This window comes from Podarcis gaigeae, assembly GCF_964106915.1.
Source record: "Podarcis gaigeae genome assembly, chromosome: 10".
Taxonomy (NCBI): Eukaryota; Metazoa; Chordata; class Lepidosauria; order Squamata; family Lacertidae; genus Podarcis; species Podarcis gaigeae.
In genome coordinates, this window is record NC_139686.1 from 18,641,476 (window position 1) to 18,664,957 (window position 23,482).

The 23,482-nt window shown below is 41.1% G+C and overlaps 1 protein-coding gene across 26 annotated transcripts in view; it reads right to left on the bottom strand.

The window, feature by feature from the left end:
- The window catches only part of ERC1 (ELKS/RAB6-interacting/CAST family member 1), a 168,809-nt gene that overhangs the window by 138,016 nt on the left and 7,311 nt on the right, over window positions 1–23,482 (bottom strand). For all 26 annotated transcript variants that reach the window (XR_014555565.1, XR_014555566.1, XR_014555567.1 and 23 more), the window contains 4 exons: window positions 21,572–22,391; window positions 8,208–8,624; window positions 717–791; window positions 93–248 (listed from right to left, as the gene is read on the bottom strand). Coding sequence is in view for 23 of the 26 variants with exons in the window: in XM_083700024.1 (XP_083556150.1) it covers window positions 93–248; window positions 717–791; window positions 8,208–8,624; window positions 21,572–22,240 (1,317 nt within the window). In the remaining 3 variants the exon portion in view is untranslated. The remainder of the gene's footprint in view (window positions 1–92; window positions 249–716; window positions 792–8,207; window positions 8,625–21,571; window positions 22,392–23,482) is intronic.

The following is a 23,482-nucleotide window of genomic DNA, read 5'->3' on the forward strand; positions in this document are numbered from 1 at the left end:
ATGCAAGTGCCTCATCTGCTTTGTGATTAGTTGGTTTAATTAGTTTCTTAAAGGAGTATATCATTGCCTAACAGATAGTGTTCAGTCATTACCTTGTTTTTCATGAATTTGGAATGGCTACGATACACCTCCATTTGTTTCATTTCCTCCTCTCGTTCCTCTGTACTGAGGGCTCCATTTGACTTCAGCATCTGGATCTCTTCTTCCAAATCTCGGAGTCCACGCTCCATGGAAGAGATTTTAGAATCCTTCAGACACAGTGAACAGTGGGCAAATTAGTCTTTTTCATAAACTGTGAAGGCACCCTAATATGGCAAAATAAAAAACAGGCCCTCCTACAGGAACACTGTCAGTCAGTGAAGAAAGACAAGAAGGGAGAATCTTCCATGTGAAAGTTGAAGCCCCAACACCCTGAAAATATTCCAGCAGTAGTAGGAAGAGCAAAGAGCATTTTCCGTAATCTGGCTGGATGAAAAGATGTTGCAGCATTGCTCTCAAGCGAGATGGAAAGGACAGGGGTCCTCAACACATTCTGCTCATCAACTTCTTTGTAAAAATCCTATCTCCTGTGTGGTCAATGAATGTCTGTGGTTTAATATACCACAGTGTGCTGCTTATGGTTAAATTTAAAAACCCGAATAGCAAAAGAACAAGAAATATTATGCCCTTTGCTCTGAATAGGCATCTCCTCTTTCATGTAACTGTAGAATTCTTACCTTCATCTCTATAACAGTCTGCAAAGCTTTAGTCTTGGCAGAATCGGGTGCATTTTCAAAACGACGATGCATTTCCTGTACAGAAAGAAATACAAGAAGGCTAAGCACAACAGACTTTACTCAAAAGAGCATGAGCAACATTATCCAACTATTTTGGATGACCTTTCACATCAAACAACAGACATCTACAGTCCACTGAAATAAATCTACACACAAGTGAAATGGTTATAATCATCAGCCTTTCCAACGACTAACACTCAACAGCAGGCAGCTGAAGCAACTTAAAAACCCCAATACCTTTCAGCTAGATGATTCCTTATATGGTCTTTTCAAACTTTATCTTCTGGTGGGAGGATAAAAATACTTTTTAAAAAGAGGATTAATAAATAACAGCAACAATCTGGTATGTACTTAACAAGCTGATAAAGCATCTGTGCCAATAATACTCCTACACGCCCAGAGTAGCAACCACCTAGTTACTGATGACGACAGCTTTCTCCAGAGAGACAGCAAGGGATGAGAGAACGTTCACTAGGTTGTTCATGAAAACAGTCAACATGCAATGGGTGTAAAGGTGAACACCTATATTTCTGTATCGCAGAATAAGTACTTCTAGCATAAAAAAGCTGAATGCAGGGCTGCATGGTGCCAGAGAATTAATTCTTCTTTGTATTTTACAGAGTACAAGCCAACTATACTGTATTTCCTTCAGTTTTTTGTAATTACCTTCCACACATAATACACAGGAGTTAAGGAAACAAGGGATTAAGACAATGCAAGGTGTCAGAAATTCTGGCAACTAGGTCCACACACCTTATTGTTGGCACCATTGCCACAGATGGCTAGGGAGCAGCACATCAGCTACTAGCTCTACAGGGGCCATGGTACATTTATTAGCAAGGGAAAAAATGTGGCCTGCTTGCCTGCAATCCTGCAGCAGTTGGGTCAAACTGAGCAGAATAGCAAAGCCCCCCCCTCATATGCTACCTGCAATGACTAAAAGGAATCTCCAAACAGAAGCAGAAAACAAAGGTGTCATCAGTGGCAAAGGACATCACCTATGATCACCCATGACACCAACCTGGCAACAGCAGGAATCAGGAAGCACACTTCTGTCTGTTCTGCTACGTTCCTTTCTTTTGGCTTTCATTTTTATTGTTATATTTTGTAACTGTGAAATAACACTAGTGTTTCCAGTATGACGCAGGTGGCGCTGTGGGTTAAAGCCTCAGCACCTAGGACTTGCCGATCGAAAGGTCGGCGGTTCGAATCCCTGCGGCGGGGTGCGCTCCCGCTGCTCGGTCCCAGCGCCTGCCAACCTAGCAGTTCGAAAGCACCTCCGGGTGCAAGTAGATAAATAGGGACCGCTTACCAGCGGGAAGGTAAACGGCGTTTCCGTGTGCAGCTCTGGCTCGCCAGAGCAGCGATGTCACGCTGGCCACGTGACCCGGAAGTGTCTCCGGACAGCGCTGGCCCCTGGCCTCTTAAGTGAGATGGGCGCACAACCCCAGAGTCTGGCAAGACTGGCCCGTACGGGCAGGGGTACCTTTACCTTTTTACTTCCAGTATGAAAACATTTTATTGGAAAATCTAGAATGCGGTTGATCCTAGCATGTCTTGAAGTTATCACCAGCTGATTTGTGTTGACTTTTAAGCCCTATCAGCAGTCTGACATATCCTTAAAGAAATGAATGAGATGCTAAAACTACTGAAAGCCTAGACTAGATGGGGTCATTTCTCTCCCCAGCAACTTCTCAAAACAGGATGCGGAAAATAACACAGCATTTTGTCGGGACCATAAATTTCACTTTGTGTATGTATGCCTACAACATTTCAAGAGCACTGGAGTAAGTTTTTATACTGCTTTTATACTGCTTCTGTTCATTTCTGCATGTTAACCCCCCCCCAAACTTTACATAACACTAAGGGGTTCACTGTACTCCAGAAGTAAATTTTACCTTAGTGGCTTTATCTTGATATAGGAAGAAACACTTTCATAGTGCAATCTTGCAACACTGATTTCTTATTTACAGTGTTTTTTTTGGGGGGGAAATGCTTACTAGACTACTGAGGTACATTGGACCCCTTCCATTATTTACCACAAGCATTTCATGTCGACATTTTTTCATTTGTTTGCTTTCCCTTCTGTTTTCTCCTCCAGGGCTTGCTGATAGCCAAAAAAGGTTTGCCTAATTGGTGGGATGTATATTTTCGCCAATGGCAGTTCTGTTTGCCCCTAACAAAACAACCAGATACCCAGCTGTACACAGCTAGAGACTCAAGAGTTGCTCAGCACACACTGGTTATTCAGCTAGACACAAAGAAATTGACAGATGTCCTATCTGCTGTAGAAATGATGATAACAAATCATGGCAGCAATGCCATCATTGAAAGCTTTTAGTAGTTACCCTGTTTCCCCGAAAATAAGGCAGTGTCTTATATTAATTTTTGCTCCCAAAGATGCACTAGGTCTTATTTTCAGGGGATGCCTTATTTTTCCATGAAGAAGAATACGGTACACATTTATTGTCTAATTGTGAGTCAGCCAGACTCCGTCAGGGCAGAGCGGGCAGCAGGCGGCAGCTTGTCCTGGCGGCGGCACGGGCTCTCTGATTTAAAGAGACCTCGCATTGCCTGAACAGCTCCAGCTGTGCTGCAGCCAATCAGTGAGCTGCACAGTGGCGTCCGCTGCTACGGTCCAGAGGGGTCAGTCGCCTTACGGTAGTTTTGGGGGCCTTATATTCCGGGGAGGCCCTATGTTCCGGGGAGGCCTTATTATTGGGGAGGTCTTATTTTCGGGGGGGGGATGCCTTATATTACAGTGAGAGGCAAAACTGGAAGTAGGTCTTATTTTGGGGGGATGTCTTACTTTTGGGGAAAGACGATAGCTGTAAAATATATGTGTCCTCAGCATTATATTGTAGAATGATGGAATTCTGAAAGTGCTTTTCTTTTACTCTTCAAGTGGTCAATTGTCATTTGAAAAATGTCTATCTATACATAAATGTAATTTATGTTTTTAAAGGTGGAGTCTGATTAATCCAAATGTTTTCATTAAAAAGATTAAGGTAAAATTAATTTTTTTATTCAGTGTTAAAATATATTTTTGGAATGCAATAGTAATAAAATTTGCTTTATGCTAAACTGGAATTATTCTGAAATCAGTTATAGCTTTACTTCCAGCTCAGAGGTCATTTAGACTGTCAAAACAAATGGTGTAAGAGGTGTAAAGCAACTATACCAATGATCCTAAACGTTGCCAAACCCCTTTTTGGTCCAGTCTTGCTGTAAGAAGATGAACAAAGCCATTACATTCAGAAGAGAACAATTATAATATCAATTATTTAATTTCTATACCACTTAATATATTAAAAATATCTCTGTGGTGTACACAAAACTGGAGCAACAACAGAGAAGTTAAACAAAATGCACAGTTACATATAAAAATGTTACATTAATACGAAGTTACTAATGTAGATATAAATCAATATTCGTTCATTTTCCTTCTGGCACACCCTCCCTCTCAGCCTCAGGGAGGGTCCAACAAACTCAGGTGGGTCCCAGAAGGTCCAAAGAGTGGGAAAAGGACCCCCCTCCACTCACGGCTCTTTCTTCATCCTCTGTCCTCTCCTCCTCCAGCTGCAGCATTCCAATTCCAAGTTACAGTATTTCAATTTAGCAATTTGCAGGTAGCTTGAAGAAACTAAACAGCAGCTTATTTTAAGGGAGAGAGGAATGTGAGGAAACCCAATCCACAGCAATTTAATGATGCCCCTTATTTCAGAAAGCCCTATCACCTTTTTAAATTCTTGGAACAAGCATTGAAGTTCCATGATGTCCCTTCTTTCTTACGTGGCAATCTAACAATGGTTATCAATATAAAATTTCTACAGATTTCAAATACCGTATTTTCGCTCCATAAGACGCACCTGCCCATAAGACACACCTAGTTTTTAGAGGGAAACAAGAAAAAAAATATTCTGAATGAAACAGGGGATGTATTATTTTTGTTGTTCATGCTGTGGCCACACACATGCTATGTGATCTGATGGTGAATTTGGGGTGACCCAATGCAAAAATCCTGAGGATCCATGTGCTTTTATCTACCCCTTCTCAGGCAGCCTCCTTTATCGCTAGAGTCCCTTATCTCCCTCTGATCGCTTGCCAATCAGCTGCTCAGCGGCTTTGTTTCAACACCCCCTTCCCTCTTTCTAAATAATAATAATAAAAAAAGCACACAATCTGCTTTTTGCTCCTGGGCAATTCGGCTCCTCAAATCATGCATTCGCTCCATAAGATGCACAGACATTTCCCCTTACTTTTTAGGAGGAAAAAAGTGCGTCTTATGGAGTGAAAAATATGGTGCATATAAACAAATACTGAGATTTCCTCATCCCATTTCAGTAAGCTTGGGTGAATGTGAGCAAATAGGAGTTCATGATTTGTACTGTATTTATTAATCAGAGTAAAGGAAGCAGCAATAATGTTGAACTTGAAGAAGAATAAAAAATGGAAGGCTTTGGCATCTACCATATAATTAATAGGCTCTGTTTTCAGGCTGCAAAATTCCATGTGTGAGGAACTTCTAGCTAACCCAAAGGTTTCTATGTGTACTGCAGAACAAAGAAAATCTAGATTAAAATCCTGTAATTTGATAACAGACTTCACATTGAAGGAGCTAAGCCATAATTAAAGCTCTAATTAAAAGTATAATTAATTATCCTGAGAAGAACAGCTTCTAAAAGAATTTCAAGGAACAAAGAAGAGCCAGTAAAATTAAATAGATCCTTATTATAAAAGTAATCATTAAAATATTTGGAGGGCATATTTGGAGGGCATATAATCATATTCTACAGGATAGTTTCCCACTAAACCTGCATTTGCCTTAAGCAAGGTCAAACATTATTCCTCTATAACAACAGCAACAAGGTGGGAGTCTGTAGGAAATACACCACCATCTTCTGGACACTGAAAACGTGTGCAGGAAAGACAAACCTGATGCTCTTTGGACTTAATGCTGGTTGTACCAAAGTAACCCCCCTCTACCCCCCCCAAAAGAAGAGTTAACTGGAAGAGAAAACTTACTAAAATAAGTTCAATATTTATTTGGAGCTTCCAAAATTGTTAGTAATGTGGTGTCATTAATATACTGATAATTGTTTTCCGCAGATTCAATTAATGCCTGTGCTGCCCTTGAAAAGTGTTCAGAACTTCTGTCATGGAGGCTCAGCTGCTGAGACATACAAGGCAACAAGGAAACATCCGCTTGGTTTTGTGACAGTTGTACTGACCACCTGTTTGCTGGGTCTAATTCAAGGTGCTGGCATTCTGCTAATATGAAGTGCCCTTCTTCATATATTGTCCCTACCACCCACCTTCAATACCTGCTCAAAAGGCCCTACTTGAAATTTCCTTCACCAAGCTACCTAAAATTTGCACGCATGCAGCGGAGCTCTGAGCATCATAGGACACAACAACAGTTATGTTTAACAAATATTAGGATGAAAAAAACTTTCTATTGTGCTCAGTTTTCAGTTGAATCTGAACGTGTGAACACTAGTGTATCAACCTAGTCCTTTATTCCTTCATCAGACCACACACATCGCTTTCTACCTTACTTTCTGGCAGTGACTGTCTAGCCGATATTATGCTTCTTTGTTTAGCAGGAGTGCTTATTGCCTAAAGTTATTCAGCTACATTTAGCTATTACTTTATGAATTATTTACATCAAAAAATTATAAAGAATACAATACTATAAAGTGCAATACTTCTTCACTTTAAATAGTGTGTTTTGGACTATGCAACCAAGGCAGCAAATGATTTCTTCAAATAACCTTCATAGCAAAGTGGCTGTTTCCATGGAAATGGCAGAGCAACCATCCATTACTGCTGCCAAGATTTCTCCTTATTCTTCTATACACAGGTAGATGCTCATTTACAGCTTTCTAATGAAACTACACACAAACACACAGGACTAATATATAGCAGCATCCTCAGATGGTTACACAAGTAGTATTTACACACACACAGAGAGAATAAATACAGCTTGCCATTCTGCAAGCACAAGTTCCTGGCTGCCATTGGTGATTCTCCCTCCCCCATCAGAGGATTGTAAGGTACATGAAGACCAAGTTCCAACCATGTATGTCTGATCTAGACTTATGTTCTTGGGTGCTACTACAAATCTACTCTCCTGAAGTCCAGGTCTAGAAGTGTGTGGATCTTCAAAGCCCAACATTTCAAATGTTAGCTTTCTAGCTGTTGTGGAAGGAGCTTTACTATTTTTATATTACTGCCAGAAACACCCAAGTCGTTTGCACACATACATCCAAACATGAAGAATATACTGGATCTTGTACTGAGTACACTTTGGTCCAAATGGAATTATGTGTAGCTAGACTACAACTCCTAACATTCCCAACCACTGGCCATATTGACTGGGGCTGATGGGAAATGGGAATCCAAAAACTTCTGGAGGGTCACAGCTCAGCCACCCCTAACATACACAGAAAGCAAATCTGCAATTAAGTAATTGCCAGTTTCTATACATTTTATACAGCATCATCAATTGTAATGATCCTTATGCTTCATTATGCTTATGCCCCTTATGCTTTAACAGAGGGGCATAAGGAACATCCAGAACCATTATAGTTTTTAATTACACAGCTTATGCCAAGGATGGAAAGTGAACTAGCAAGCCCTGCCATGGAGCAGTAAAGCATCTGGAGAGGTAGGATACAAAATAGGGTGAAGAAAGGCTTGTGAGTGGAGGGGGGCTCTTTTCCCATCCACTGGAACCCCAGGGACACTCAATAAATCTGCTGCACCTGGTGACGAGAGTGCAGCTGAATGGGACATAGCTGGGAGCAGCCTGAGGAATTAGCATTCACCTTGGGACTGCCTAGAAAAAGCAAGTCTAGAGTAAGAGACTAGGGTGATGCCTGCTGTTTCCAGGAACTCTTCTTGTTGTGAGACACTTGTGGGTGAGCTGAGAGTTTGGACCCTCAGGTGAGAACCAGGAGGCTGAGAGGGAGGGTGTGTCAGAAGGGAAATGAACTGAAATTGATATATATATTAGTAACTTTGCATTAATGCAATTTTTTGATGTTACTGTGTATTTTCATAATATTTTAAATTGTCTGTTGTTCTTCCTTTTTTATCCTTTTAAATTAAATAGACCCTTCCCACCTCTCTCTCCCCCCAACCTTATACTGTATACGTCAACATCTCACATCAAATAGAACTAATCTGCAGAAAGGATTTTATGATCTGGAAATAGAGACTATGTATGTACTTTTGTAACCAAATAAAATCCTTAATAAAAATATTTTTCTAAAAAAATAAAAATTAATTTAATAGAAATTAATTAAAATCAAAACTATTAAGAGCTAATTATTTCAAGTAAACATGGGCTGACAAGAGAGAAGTCTGAACTGCAAGTAATAAGGTTAGACAGTAGAACAGAATCTCTATGGGTGAATCCCAACTCACCTCCCTTAGCAAATTGTTCTCCTTTTCCTTCTGCTCCAGCAAGGTTTCCAAGTGGTGCACATGCATCTCTGCCTCGGCCAACCGTCTAGTCCGCTCATGATCCTCCTCTGTTGCTTTTGCTGACAGCCCCTTGCTCTGCAACATTTCCAACAACTTTTTGATGGACTCATCACGAGCATTTAAGGTCTGCTTTTGCGTCTCAATGCGCAGCTCCATTTCTTCCAAGGTTTTGCGGAGCAAGAAAAGTTCCTTGGCCTGGCGCTCATGTTCTGCATGAAGCCGTTGGAAGTTCTCCTCTGTAAGCTCTGTCACAAAGTGCTCACTGGATCGACTGCTGCTGTCTTGCTGAAAAAGCTGGTTCAGGTCCCTCTGGATCCTAAGCTCATCCTGAAGAGCTTGGATTGTCATCTGCATATGCTGGAAATAAGAAACCCAAATACATGAATTCACTATGTTAAAAATGGAACTGTAAAGAAATGAACAACATGAGGGGCCCAACTCTTTTGCATAGCAAACATATTGCTTCCCCAAACATTGAAATATGATGAAAAGACAGGCTAATAAAACAAAGAAAAAAATAACATTTAATCCCATGTTTTTTGTATAAAAGCACCTTTCTAAATCTTCAGCAACCTGAGCAATGCATTGGGAGAAATTACACTAATCTGCTCTGAGCTTGTGGAATAGAGAAGTCTAACAGAAAGACATAACAAAAGAAAAGGGGGATTGGGAAGGAGAAGGTAAGACCACAGGGCCAAAACACCAAAAATTCTCCTTGTAGGTCTTTTTTGCTCCATAGCAGGAGAAATGGGCAAGCAAGAGTTGAACACTGCTGTTCAATCTGCCTGTGATGCCTTCAGGCAGCTGTACCCAACCATCCACTCTCCCTACTGGATTATCTTGGAGCCTCATCACAGTACACAAATTGTCAGGGTCTGGCTGAATGAAGAAGAGTGGTGGTAGGTACCACCTGGGGAACCCCAAAGGGAAACCCCAGAAGAGGACAGCTCAGAGCCAGAAGATTGGTGGTGAAACACAGAGAAGTCAGAGGGAAAAGATTGTGGGGAGGTGTCAGATGTTGAAGGGGCAACAGGGTTTAGTGAGCAAAGAGAGACGGTAGCAGGGAGCAGTTCAGACTCAGAGGTTGAAACAGAGGAGGGGGTGGGGTCAAGAGCTTGCTGAAGAATCATGGGAGTCTCCCTCTCCTACTGTGCCAAGCTCCCCTCCCCTCCGATCTCCAAGAATGCACAGGATAATGAGAACAGAACAGTGACTTGATGTGCATAGGCATGGTTTGAGACGGCTTGTGCAACATCTAGGGGTGGAGACTTAGAACAGTGCAGAGGGAGGGAAAATCCTCAGTCCTGGCAACTGCTCTATGGCGGCAAGAGCTGCTGGGAAGTGTTCTGAGTTGCATACTATTTCCTTGAATAAATACCTAACTTCACTGACAACTGCCTCTGCCTCTGCCTCTTCTGCATCTGACTCCAGCCTTGACATATATTGGGCTTTTAATTAAAAAAAAAAAGTAAGCAGGAGCCCTTGTGCAAGCCTTACACTGCAATCCTAACAATATCTAACTCAGAAGAAAGTCCTACTGAATTTAATAAGACTTAGGATTGCAGCCTTTCAAAGTAAATATCACCCTTGCATGAAAATGGACACATTCCACCAAATTTCACCCATTGGTATAGATAGAAAACAAGCAGCAGAACAGCAATGAATACTCATGACTGAAAAAATGGGCTTGTATGGAAGCCAACATGTCAAAAGCGTACCTGTAAAGCTGGTCAAGCAGGAGCAGCCATTTTTTTCTTTTTAAATAGCATTTGGGGTAGAAGAGGAAGGGTGAGGCCTAAAGCATACTACAATGAAATAGAAACACTAAAAAGTCTTCAGTTTCTTTTAAAAACATCTAGCTAATCTGCTCTTAAAAACAGTTTGCATTCTCAAAAAATAGAATCTGCTTAATGCACATTGGAAGCAAAGACCTGTCTGTCCAAAGGGATTCCCTGCTGACAATCTGTTTCCACCCACTCAGAAAAGCTAGCAAAGGAGCTAATGTCAGGTGTCCAACAGGACCTTGCTGATGTAGAATGTGCTAACTCCAACACATATTGCCATTCTAACTTTGTAATTGCTCTAGGACATCAGACCTGTTATTTATATGGAAATACAAGAGCTATTTCTGTAGTGTTTGAAAGCTTCATTAAGAAGCAAAGCTATGATTTTAATAGGATTTAATCTATCTGGCAATCCCACAAATCAACTTACATTTAAAGAAGTTCTTGTGTTGAATTATCTCAAAGGCAGCAGAAAAGGAAAGGGATTAAAAATTCTGCATATAAGTAGCCTACTACTAGTACATTTGTCAATTCTGTAAGGCTCAGGAAAATGACTCAATTTGGTTTAAGGGCATACACGTCAGTGCATGAATAGAAAATACAATCGCTATACATCCCACAGAGTGTAATTACAGGATGCAGGAAAGAGGAAGCAAAGGCAACTTGTTCTATTTATTCTTATTTTATTTACTAAATTTGTATACTGCCCTTCATGTGAAGATTACAGGGTGGTTCGCAACATAAAACTACAAATGCCCCAGTGAGCAGCCCAGCCAACAAACTTGCACCAGCTGAAGTTTCCAAACTGTCTTCAGAGGCACAACCCTACCTTGAACCACTATGATTGGGCACATCCCACACCTTTCAGTTTAAAAACAACGAAGTCCCTGTATTGAAAAACACATAAGTTAAAGCAGGTTCTCACAGCCAAGATAGTCACTGGCCGCCTCAGCTTTTGCAGCTGCAGTCAGTCAGGCCCTGTCCTCCTAGGTCAGGTGGAAAAGGCCTGCAAGGCAGGAAGCAGGTCCCCCGTATTTGCATAACCCTATTCCTGTGAATAATTTGTTTTAATTGTTTTTAATTCTGAATTTTAAATTGATGCAACCTGCTTGGGGACCTGCTGGTGAAGGGTGGGTAATAAATTTAATAAATATTAATACCATTTATGAACATGTTTAACTCTATAATACGTGGATTTTAAAAAGACATTTTTGTATTTTTAGCTGAGAACTATATTGCAAAAATCAGGTAAGTACAAAAATTTCCCCAATAACTATTAGAAAAATGGTTGGAATTGTCTTCCCAAAGAGATAAATAAAAATGTACAAACTTATATCCTTTCATAGGGCATTCATACGAAATGAAATGAACAGAAATTGTTTTAAATGTATCTACTAGGCAATGGTTCAACATGTGTGTTGGTGCTGTGGATAACTGATGTTAAAGCAGCAGAAATTGCTTACAAAATAATGTAATTCTGGTATTATATTCCTTACAATTTGAGAAGGATGTATAGTTCATGAGGTTCAAAATGTTGACAGAGTGATAATCTGATTTATCAACTTTATTTGGGGCCAATTCCACCCAAATGTGCTTAAAATAATTGCTGCTTAAATGATTGCATCAAGTGGACTGGCTCTAGAAGTTATGATTCTTTGAGCCCAATGTATTTGTGAAACTTTTATATTATTATTATTAATAATAATAATGATAATAAATTATTTATACCTTGCCCATCTGGCTGGGCTTCCCCAGCCACTCTGGGCGGCTTCCAAAAAATATATTAAAATACTCTAATACATCAAACATTAAAAGCTTCCCTAAACAGGGCTGCCTTCATTTTCTAAGAATGCAGGACCCTGCTGGATCAAGCCAAAGGCGCAACTGGTCCAGCATCCTAGTCTCACCAGAGGCCTGTAGGAAGCCTGCAAGCTGGAGATGAGCGCAAGAGCACTCTGCCCATCTGCAATTCCCAGCAACTGGTATTCAGAAGCATTACTGCCTCCAGCTGTCAAGGCAGAGCACAGCCACCATGGCTGTTCTTCATGAATTTGTCTAATCCTCTTTTAAAGCCATCCAGGTTGGTGGCTATTGCTTCCTTCTATAGGAGCCAATTCCATAGTCTAACTATGCACTGTATGAAGAAGAACTTTCTTTTATCTATCCTGAATCTCCCCCAACATTCAGCTCCAGTAAATGTCCACAAGTTCTGACCATGCCTTTGTACAACTTATGATCTCTTGTCATATTAAGAATGCCTGATGTCAAAAGTCACCAAATATTTACTTCTGGTTCATTTACTTGCCTGGAAAACAGGCTTTAACTTTGTTTGATAAGATGTCATCAATTCAGTTTTAAGGGACTGAGAGAAGACTTTAAAACATTTATATTGTAATACATTTATATTTCATTTTAAAATGAAGGCTAGTTTGAAAGATAATATAATTGATGTTTTAAAAATCCAAAACAAAATGTTAAAAATCATATTTTTAAATCTATTTTTATCCAGGCTAGTCTCTATAAAGGAAAGTGATGGCAAACAACAGTTCAATGACAAACATGGAACTCTGACAAAATGCTAATCAGCAGTATCTGAGGAGGGAAATCTATGACTGAGTACACCTGAGGAGATTACCAATATGCTAACATATGGACACTTTGTGACATTATGTTGACAAGACCGTCTGCTGGTACAGATGCCAGATGAAGACACAGCATGAAACTTGTCAAATCACCACTGATAAGCCGGGGGAGGGGGATGCCTTACATATTAAATTAAGTGTAATCAGATGTTCATGATCTGAAAACTAATCAGAGTCATAAAAGATTGAAAGACTTCATATCTAACAAATCCCTTTTACTTGCATTATTACCGTATTTTTCGATCTATAACACGCACCAGACCATAACACGCACATAGTTTTTAGAGGAGGAAAACAAGAAAAAAAATATTCTAAATGAAACAGTGGATGTATGATTTTTGTGGTTCATGCTGTGGCCACAGACAGGTGATCTGACAGTGATTTTGGAGTAGCCCAATGCAAAAATCCTGAGGATCCATGTGGATCCATGCTTTGTAACCACGTTTTTGCACCACTGTGACCCTAGGCAACAGTGGGTGCGTGATTTTTTTGGTGCAAGATGTAGCCATGGACATGTAATGTGATCTGATGGTGAATTTGGGGTGACCCAATGCAAAAATCCTGAGGATCCATGTGGATCCGTGCTTTGTCACCACGTTTTAAATGGGGAGGGAAGGAAAAATACAGAAGGGACAAGAAGCACAAGAGGGGTGTGCGGAGAAGCAGCTGGCTAAGAATGCAGGGGAGGAGTTTAACGGGGTGGGGGGGAGGAAAGGAAGGCAAAAGTCCCCCCCCCCAAGCCAGCCCTCTCTCTCTCTCTCTCTCTCTCTCTCTCTCTCTCTCTCTCTCTCCCCGACCTGCATGTTTTTCGGCTGCCTGCGAGTCCCTAGAGCACGGAGAGGAGGAGGTGGTGGGCTGGAGCCTGCACGCAGTGTGACTAGGAAAGAATTAGAAGGAAGGACTTGATCCTTTCCTTAACCCTCTGCTTGCCAGCAGGGTAGGGGATTCCCTGCTCTTTGTTGAGTTTGAGCAAACGCAGCAACAGAAGCGGGTGGGCAGTAAGACCTTGAGGCAGAATGCAGGAAAGCAGCAGCTTCTGCCTTCCCTCCGCCCGCCGGATCTTATTTTTGCCTGATTTTTGTCTATTTTTGCCCCTGCGCTCCGGCGAGTCAGCTCCAGGGACCACACATTCGCTCAATAACACGCACAGACATTTCCCCTTACTTTTTAGGAGAAAAAATCTGCGTGTTATAGAGCGAAATTTACGGTACTTTAAAAAATTGTAGGCTATTCCTTTCAAGAGATTGAAGGAGGACAGCACCATTGGGGTGGGGTGGGGGGAGAGATAACAACTTGGTCCTTGCATCAAAAAGAACACAAATAAATCGATACATCGGTAGTATTTCTAGTCCAGTATTGACCACCTGGTCCACAATTACACAGAAAAATAAGAATGGTGCTTAGAAATAGTAAGAATAACAAACAAATATTAAATGAATTAAGGAAACAGAAGTAATTTGCTAAATGACAACCATGTTAGCCTGCTGCTGTAGTAGGTTTTTACACTTTAGAAACAAGAAAATGTAGCCCACAAGAGCTACCATGGATGCCACAGATTCTGTCCTTCCTTGTTCTGGTCAGCATCCCGTTTGTCTTCTCTGGCTCAAGTGAATGAGCCTCATGGCAGGTGATGAGATCAGGTTCTAAAGATACTGATGGGGGAACTCTGAAGGAGTGTTTGGGGGTGGAACAAATTATCTTATCTTTTCTAAATATAAGGTAGCTGGGATTCCAGACTAAAACCAAAAGGGACAGAGAGGGCATGCAAGGCTGAGGTGGATTTGTATTTCCCCCCCTCCTTTAATCTCCAAGCTTTCCAGCCACTGCTGAAGTCTGAACACTGCAACTTCTAATGTTTCAAACTGCTAGCTTGAAGTGTGAGAGACTAAATACTGATAAAAGAATAAATGAGAACTGTGAGGAAAACAAATGTAATGGTCTGTTGAAATATTCTGTTACAAAGATGGGAAAAATTCACTTGAAAAATGTATGCTTGTATCAAGAGATATTTTCTTATTTTAACACCTTTTATAATTTTATAATGTTATAAAACTCCTGCATCTAACTTTTATGGCTAAATGCCCTACTTTTCATCCTCTACTATAACACTGTTACAGATGTGTGGTAACACAGGGCACCTATAACTGCTAGAGTTAATAAATGTTATAAAGTAATGAAAGGGTAGGATGTAGCCGTTTTTTGGACTACTGAAGGGAAGATGCCAGGCCAGTGGAATAATACAGGCTAAGCTTCCTTTCTAGGCCAGGGCCTCACCTGGGATAGAAGCCGTTAAGCATGATGAAAGGTGTTGGTGGCTCATCACATGGAAATCCTTGAGTCTGTGCCAACGGAGGTTGCCAAGGTTATGCTGAGCAATGCCGTAGGTTACAGGAAAATTATCACCTCTTAAAACTAGGCTTGGAATAGCAAGGAGAAGACGGGTGAGCAGACAGAAGGGGAAGAGATGCTTGGCAAAGGGTTTTCTGGGAAGGAGAAGCAGGATGTGGGGAAGGCTCCATGCATGTGGGGGGCTGAAGGGCAGATGCCATGCAATGCTGGCTGAGGAGGCTGCATTGAGAGGTTGGGGGCCATGACTGACTGCTGCTTTGGATCCAAACTCACTGAAGTTATGAGAGGACCAAAGAGGGACATTATTTGGGTGTAATGTTTTGGAATCTTGCTACTGCTCAGCAGAGATTGTGTGTAGCACACAACCCTTGTAACAATATACAGTAGACGCTTGGGTTGTGAACATGATCTGTGCGGGAGGCACGTTCGCAACCCGCAGTGCTGCATCTGCACATGTGCGGGTTGCGATTTAGTGCTTCTGCACATGCATGACCTCCAAAACCCGGAAGTATCCCCTTCTGGTACTTCCGGGTTTTGGCGTGTCTGTAACCTGAAAAAACGCAACCTGAAGTGTCTGTAACCCGAGGTATGACTGTACTTCTGAGAGAGACATTAACACAGGGCAATACTCATGTGCGCAGTATTTTAGACAACAGAGAAATAAAATCTGCAAAAGATTTGCAGGCGATGCCTCTCAGTATTATTCAGGGCACAAATTATCCAAGATTCAAGAACAACTGAACAACTGAGTTGCCCTACTCCTAATGGAACCAGAGGGTGTCCATTGCATTCTGCTAGAAGGTACTAGTGGCAGACTGCATAACTAAGGTATGTAACAAACACCTTGTTGGTATTCTGCAGGAAACATCTTTCCATTCTTGTTTTCAGTTGCTTTCAACTGGCCAATATAAACCAGAGGAAGACTGTTACTTTCAGGCTAGCTGACATTCAGGGGAACTTGTATGGTATTACTGATCTTTTTCATGAGCTCTCTATAAGTTGCCAAGAACTCACAATGCCTCCAATGAACACTGGGGAACGGAGAAGAAACAAAAAGGAATTATGTCATTTCTGGCTTACGGCAAAGGCTCCTAAGAGTGAAACAAGTACAGTACCTATTTATCCCTCTGTGTCAGAGAACACAAAGAAAGGGACCTTCTCTTGTTTCATTTCACATTGGGAATTTACAGAAGGTAGAAGCAGAACAAGGCCTGTCACATGCAAAAGACTTAGGAAAAGGCTGGTAATAGCTACCTCTTAAGAAAAGTAAATGCCGTTTCTGTGCGCTGCTCTGGTTCGCCAGAAGCGGCTTAGTCATGCTGGCCACATGACTCGGAAGCTGTACGCTGGCTCCCTTGGCCAGCCAGTAAAGCGAGATGAGCGCCGCAACCCCAGAGTCGTTCGCGACTGGACCTAGCGGTCAGGGGTCCCTTTACCTTTTAAGAAAACTAAAACTTGTGGACCCCTGGTAATTGAATCTTCTAATATAGCCAGACCGTTTAGTATATCAGTGCACTGTTCATTAATGAAATCAAACTGACATTTTGAGTGCAAAGACTGAATCTATTGCCTGAATAATTGATCATGTGCCAATTTAATCAGTAAAGACAAGTCAGTCAACAACAAGAGGAAAAGCTACCTTGCTGCATGAGCAGCAGACAGTTCAGTTTGCAGGGGTGGGGGGCAGAGTCCACACACCAAGGACATGGGCGTGGAAATATTTTTGGGCAGAGGGCCAATAGTAGTTGGGGCCAGACCCACATAAAGACCCTTAACAGATGCACAAAGCTATATCCAATGGAAACAGAAGCAAATATTTAATTCAAAGTAATTCCACTCAAATTTCACCTATTTTCTCTACAGACTTTTAAAAGCTTTCCAACACACTTTAATCTGTCGTGACAGAAAAAACAAGAACTACTCAGTAATCCCAGGAGAATGTAAACAACTTCAATGTACAGTTGAAATGCAAAGTCCTGCTTTCAAAGCCTCAAGCTTTAAAATTTAACTGCATCCCATAAACTGCATGTTTGCAGTTGCAAAAACCACACATGATGTTTTGTGTATTTGCAAATAAACATCTACCTCTCTGCTTACATTTCCCCTCTTCTTGTAGAGGAAGGAGGTGCAACAGTTTGCACAACATTAAAGTCTGTTCCCGTCTCAGATGTTCTCTGCTAAATAATGGAAGGATGGAAGGCAGGACTGCCCCTACCACTTGGCAGAGGTGGCTGCCTTAGGCAGCAGATACTGAGGAAAAGGAGGCAGCTGTGAGGTGCTGGAGAACATAGCTTTCTATGCCATACAGCCTGTTCTGTGGCCTGAAGGAAGCCCACTGTCCTCAGGTTCACTTTTCATACTGCCAGTGCTGAAGTAAGATCCAGCCATCAGTTGGGTTGGCTTTTTTCCATGGAATAGTGGAGGTGCCATCTTGTCCCCATGTTAAGCAGCAAAATGTTTTGGGCCAGCCCAAAGAAGGAAATCCAGAAGGTTAGATGAAATCCAGCTGCAGCCTGCATCCAGCAAGTGCTTTCCAATCCCTGGAACTGACCCTTGAGAGCTAATTTTGAATTTTACCAGGGGGATCCCACTGTTATCGGAAAGCAGTGTTTCTATTAATGATGAGTAATTGCATTATTTTGACTTTAAATGCTGACGAAGTGGAGAATAGGGAACACTCATAAAACAAAGACTTGGGGCTCTCATGCTGCTGTCCACAAAGGGGTGTTCTTAGCTCCCCAAAATAGTCAATGTAAACTGCATGCAAATCAAATTGTGGCTCCATGGAGTCTTTACCCTACACCAGCCAACCTAATTAAAGCCTTGGGCTGCAGCTGTTCAGAAAGGGGTATTCTGAAGCCTCAAACGTCCTCCATGGAGGCCACTCATGAGCCAGGTGGTGGTTCTGTAGAGTTACAGCTTTACGAAACCACCTTCCCTATCAGAAACTATTTCCTCCCTCCTCAATGTACTCAACTTTACATGCTTCATCCATAGAATTACATAGCTGTGGAGATGGAAGTAACCCCAAGGATTGTTTAGTCAAATCACAGTTATTCCATTTTCCTAAATAAACAGGGTGCGAAAGGAACCCCATAACTTTGAAACTCTGGATTAAGATACCTTTCACAATAAAAAATGAGCTTTTATGCAAGCAGGGTCTAGGAACTGTCTGCACACTGCAAATTCTACAAAGCAATTGCAACAGAGTTGTGTTGTGTGCTTGTGCATGAAGTCCTAAGGCAAGGTTCCTGCTAAGGTTCTAGGATAGGGATGTTCCTGGAGCTATGGCTCCCATCATCCCAGATCCCACAGCCCATCATCTGGTTGAACTCATATATAAAATGACCCTGAATATTCACTTTTGCTTATATTGTTGGTACACTCATGTTTGGAACTGAGAAGGTCACAAACCTTGCACATCTAAGAGGAAAAAAGTATAGTAACCAGTTAAGATCTGGAATGTGTCCTTCAGTTATTCCTTGCATTTCTGCCAAAATATATCCTTGAAGATATATTTTTTAAATTATCAGATTAACTGATAGGCTGAAATGTGTTCGCAACTTAGTTCAAAGAAATCCCTAGTCCAAAGCCCTAGGTGGGAAAATCTGTTTATAATAAAATTTAGGTTGATCAGATTTACTGTAAAGGATACAAACGGACAACTGATATAGATGGCATAAAACAAGTTAATTAGAGGTGGACTAATTAGCATGCCTGGTTTGTGTATCTCATTACATATTCCGCATTGCTTTTAAATAGTGCCATTTATTTTTTGGACTACAGTTCTACCGTCCTACCATTATAGTAGTAATTATAGTGGGCTCAGAAAATAAAGCTCTAGCAGTTTTCTTAAATGAATAATTAGAATGGGTGTAAGGAATGACAGAAATAGGATATAGGAAAGCCAGCATACCCCCACCTCTCATTAAGTAAGAAACCTTTTCAGTGATCCAACAAACAAAGAAAAAACAAACAAACCCACAAACCAATCACATGTTTACATGCAAAGACAATTCTATTTTTTAAAGTAATATTCACTTTCAAAATTGCAAAACATCCTATTTATTCCAATTACTACAGTATTTAGATTTCAAGAGGTGTCATTTCATACAGATTCCAAAGTAGTATTTGAAAAAAATGTTGGCCTTTCACAGCCAAAATTCTAATCAACCACAAAATGTTCACTAATTCTAGGGACAGTCCTTTTAAAATGTAAAATCATTCTTTTAGATTTTGCCCTTTATCCATGTATTCTGAGTTATATCAAACTAAGTCATACTTAGAGCAGACCCACTGAAATCAATGCACCTAAATCCATTGGCTTTAATGGATCTAATCCAAGTATGACTAACATTATTTATTAATTTACTGCATTTTCTCCAAGGATCTTAAGTGGTTTACATGGTTTGCCCCCTCCTCATATAACCCCCACAACAACCTTGTGAGGTAGGTTAAGCTGAGAGGGTATAACCGGCCAACGGTCACCCAGGTAGCTATATGGATGAGAGAGGATTTGAAAACTAGATTTTCTGGTCCTAATCTGACACTCTAACCACTATACCATACTGGTTCTCAACAATGCGTATCACCCTGTACAGTACTTTCCTTATCTGAACTGTGAACTAGAGATTTCTGATGCATACAAAATAAATTAAAAAATTGTTCAGTAGCACCTTAGAGACCAACTAAGTTTATTCTGGGTATAAGCTTTTGTGTGCTTCTTCAGATATACTGAATGCATAGTTTGGAACTACATGAAGAAACTAGACACAATCCTGCAGTTTATATTCACTCTCTCCTTCCTTAATACACCACTTACTCCTAGGTTCTTGACAAACAATTGTGGAGACGTGACTAACTGGTATGACACAATTCTCTAGATTAACACTAGCTCCTGTCAGACAAGAACTCCAACACTTACAGATTAATTTTTAGCCAGGTAGGGGGCAGCTACCACAACTTGTCTGTTTTCCCCTTACTCCCTCCACCCCCAGTTGAATAATGTAGTGTGAAAAATTATTTGGTTGTCAAAAGTATACAATAATCCTAGTTTCAAAATCAAAAGATTAATTCAAATTAAGGATGGGCATGAGGGAAAAGGCAGCATAAAAAAGAAACAAAAAACCTTACACTAAGTTAGACAATCTTAAATAACAATTTCAAAGGCACTTGTGAGGAAGTAAGGATCACCCATTATGTTTAGCAGATTTCAAATTTTCATATAAAATAGTTTTCATTTTAACCAAGTGGAATTAGGGGAGGTGGATCTTCCATTCATTGTAGGGACGTGTGAGGTTGGGTACACTTCTAGTAACAAGCTTTTGAATGCAGAGGAGCAGCCAGGGAAATGGGCCACTGGTGCCTTTCAACAAACCCTGGAAGGCTGACATAAAAGGTGAGAGTAGGGAGAAATTTCCAATCTACACCTGGTAGAAAACCACCAAGAGTATTTCCAGCCTGTGTGCATGAAGGATACTTGAAAGGTAATTGCTTTGGTTACATAAACAAATATATTCAACTGAATATGAATCTAAGCTTTATTCTGAAAATATTTTAAGACCTTGACCTTGTCAAAAGAAACTCCGACTATCTTTCAAAGGAAGTCTTTCATCAACTGTCCCCTACACATCTTAACAACATGCAAGGAGTATTTGCAAGATGTACATCTTAGTATTAAAAAATATACCCTGCGACAACAAATGTTATAACCAAATTGTGTATTATGAATACATTGTGTATTATGAATACATATATCTGCCACTGGATTCAAGTGGATTTAACCAAATTGAAATGCAGCGAGAAAGGGAATAGTTTCTCTTCAGTTTTTCCATACTGTTTATAATTTTATAAGTCTTAAAATCTAGAGTCTAAATATTCAACCATATGTCACACAACAGTTTGATAAACTTCCAGGAATATTTGCTGAGTAAGTGTCTAACTATTCCTAGTACCCAATACATCCAACAATTTCCACGTTACAAAGATATAAATCTTCTGCTCACTTCCTTACAGAGAACACTCGCAAAGAATCCTAGAATTATACTGGACTGAGCTGGAATAGTGAACTGATGGGAAAGGACTGGATGCTCTCCCCCCCCACTTCACTGTTCTCTTATGCCAGCGATGTCCAAACTTTTTTCAAAGAGGGCCAGATGAGGGCCGACCAAAGGGCCAACCACAGTTGTTCAGCTTTTTTAAGGATTGAAGTTGCTGAGCTTTTTTATGATTTTACATTTTACCCCAAAGTTGTTGAGCTTTTTTTGGGGTTGAACCAACAGCCCGGATGATTAGGCCCCCAAGATGGACATTACCTAAAGCAACATAGCTGCAATGTGGATACAAAATCTGAAACAGGAAAATCGCTTTTCCATGTTGCATGGTGCTACTTGGAACTGAATATACTGACTCTAGATCAATAGAATAATTTGTCTCAAGTTCAAGACTGCCAAGGGAAATTGTCTGAAACACATTCATTAAAACAATTGTATCTACCCTCCCCTTGCAGAATTCTCTTTAGATTACTAACCTGGTTTTCTTCCTGTACAACTCGATACTGTTCTTTCCAAATAGTTATTTTGGATGCCTCATCTTTCCTCAGGGCTCTTTCCTTCTTGAGTTCAGGACTCCAGAACGTCTTGATACTGTTCATGGAGGAGCTAAGTTTACTTTCTTTCACCTCTACATCCTTGCGTAGTAAATCATTTTCCCGCAACACTTCCTTGAGCTGCGTCTGCAGGTCCATTATAGTGTTGTCCCTTGCCTGGCGCAGTGAATGAGGCACTGTGGATGCCATGCTGACAGGAGGAAGATGATGCTCTCCAAATGCTATAGTATCACTGGCAACCCCACTACTGGCAATGTTGGGGCTGCTGCCCATAGCAGTCATCCTAACACCGTAAGGCAGACGCCCCCCAGATCGTCCAAGAGTCATGGTGCTTTTAGGCGTGTCTGCACCCACGTTCTCATGGTCACTTAGGTACATAGGGCCCGAAGTGGCATAGGCAGCATTTAAGGATTGGATATTTTCCATAGAAAGAGTTTTGCCACTGCCACCCCCAGTACTACTTCCAGAACTGCCACCTGTGCTGTTGGTTCGACGATGGCCCAGCCGTGGCGATCGTGGCAGCCTTGGTGAACGCCCAGGACTCTGGCTACTTGGCTCAATTTTACCAACTGACCGAGCACTTCCATACATGATTGAATTTATGATACAAGGTAACCAGGTAAGGACGAGTTCCTCTGAAGTTTCTTGACTATAGTTTCTAGTCTACTTAAGGCCGATCACTGTTTATAGTAGGTACAAGCTTTCATTTCTGAAGACATAGTTTCTTGGAGCTGATCATCATCTGTAAGAGAAAGAAAGATATTCAGTTTCCATTCTCCAACAAGTGTTGGTTCCTTATTTTCTGTGAAGATTCAAACATGCAAATAGAAAAATGTCTCTCCGGTACTTCTGATTGCCCTTGCTGTTCATGCTCAACAATATGTTCAGGCCTCAAATTATGTGTTTGCCCCTTTGCAGTTGTGTGGTGGAATGCTACAGGGCACCATCTTATCCCAAGTGCTCTTTAATATCTATATGAAACTTCCTGGAGTGGTCATTAGGAAAATTGGGACACCATGTCATGCCTCAGGAGAGACTGTGACCTGAATGCAATGGTGAGCTGGATGAGGACCAACAAATAGACTGAATCCTGGTGAAGGAGAGAATTGATGGGTGAGCAGCTCCCAGGTCTGCTAGTTCACCAGTTCTGGACAGAACTGCACCTGTTTCTTCAAAAAAACAGGTGCATAGTTTCGGGGTACTCCTAGATCCTTCTGGTGGCAAGGAATGCTTATTGGTATACCAACTATGCCCTTTCCTTACTACAGGTTTTATTTATCAATTAAATTTATAACCTGCCCTACTGCCTAAAGGAGCCCATGAACAGTCACAGGCAAAAAGGTTAACATTATCCCTGCTAGTTGAAGGAAAATCTAGTGTTTAATATAACAAGTGGGATGGACTTACTCTTCAGCAGGTCTATAAAACATAATGCCCAGAATCTTTAATAGATTCCCTGGGGTTCCCAATGTGGTCATACCTACCACACTGGTCATTGCAACATCATCAAGGCAAGGAAGCAATGCTCTTAAAAGGGAAAAGGGCTGACCTACCAAGAGTTGCAAGTGCATTCTTTGACATTAGCCTCTCCCTTAAATTAGCAGCCAGGGTAAAAAGGTGTGGGGTGTGCAGTCTGTCTGATGGGCAGAGAAGGGTGTGGAATGGGTGGTGGTTGCTTAAGAAGCAGACATGGGTGATAGACATTTAGGCAGGCAGTATGTAGGGGAAATAAGTTTGGGATGCAAGGGGGTTTGGGAGTGCAGGTAGGGCAATCCCCAGTGAATTAAGTTTGATAACTATGGGTCACACTGAGCTATGCAATCCCTGATTGGT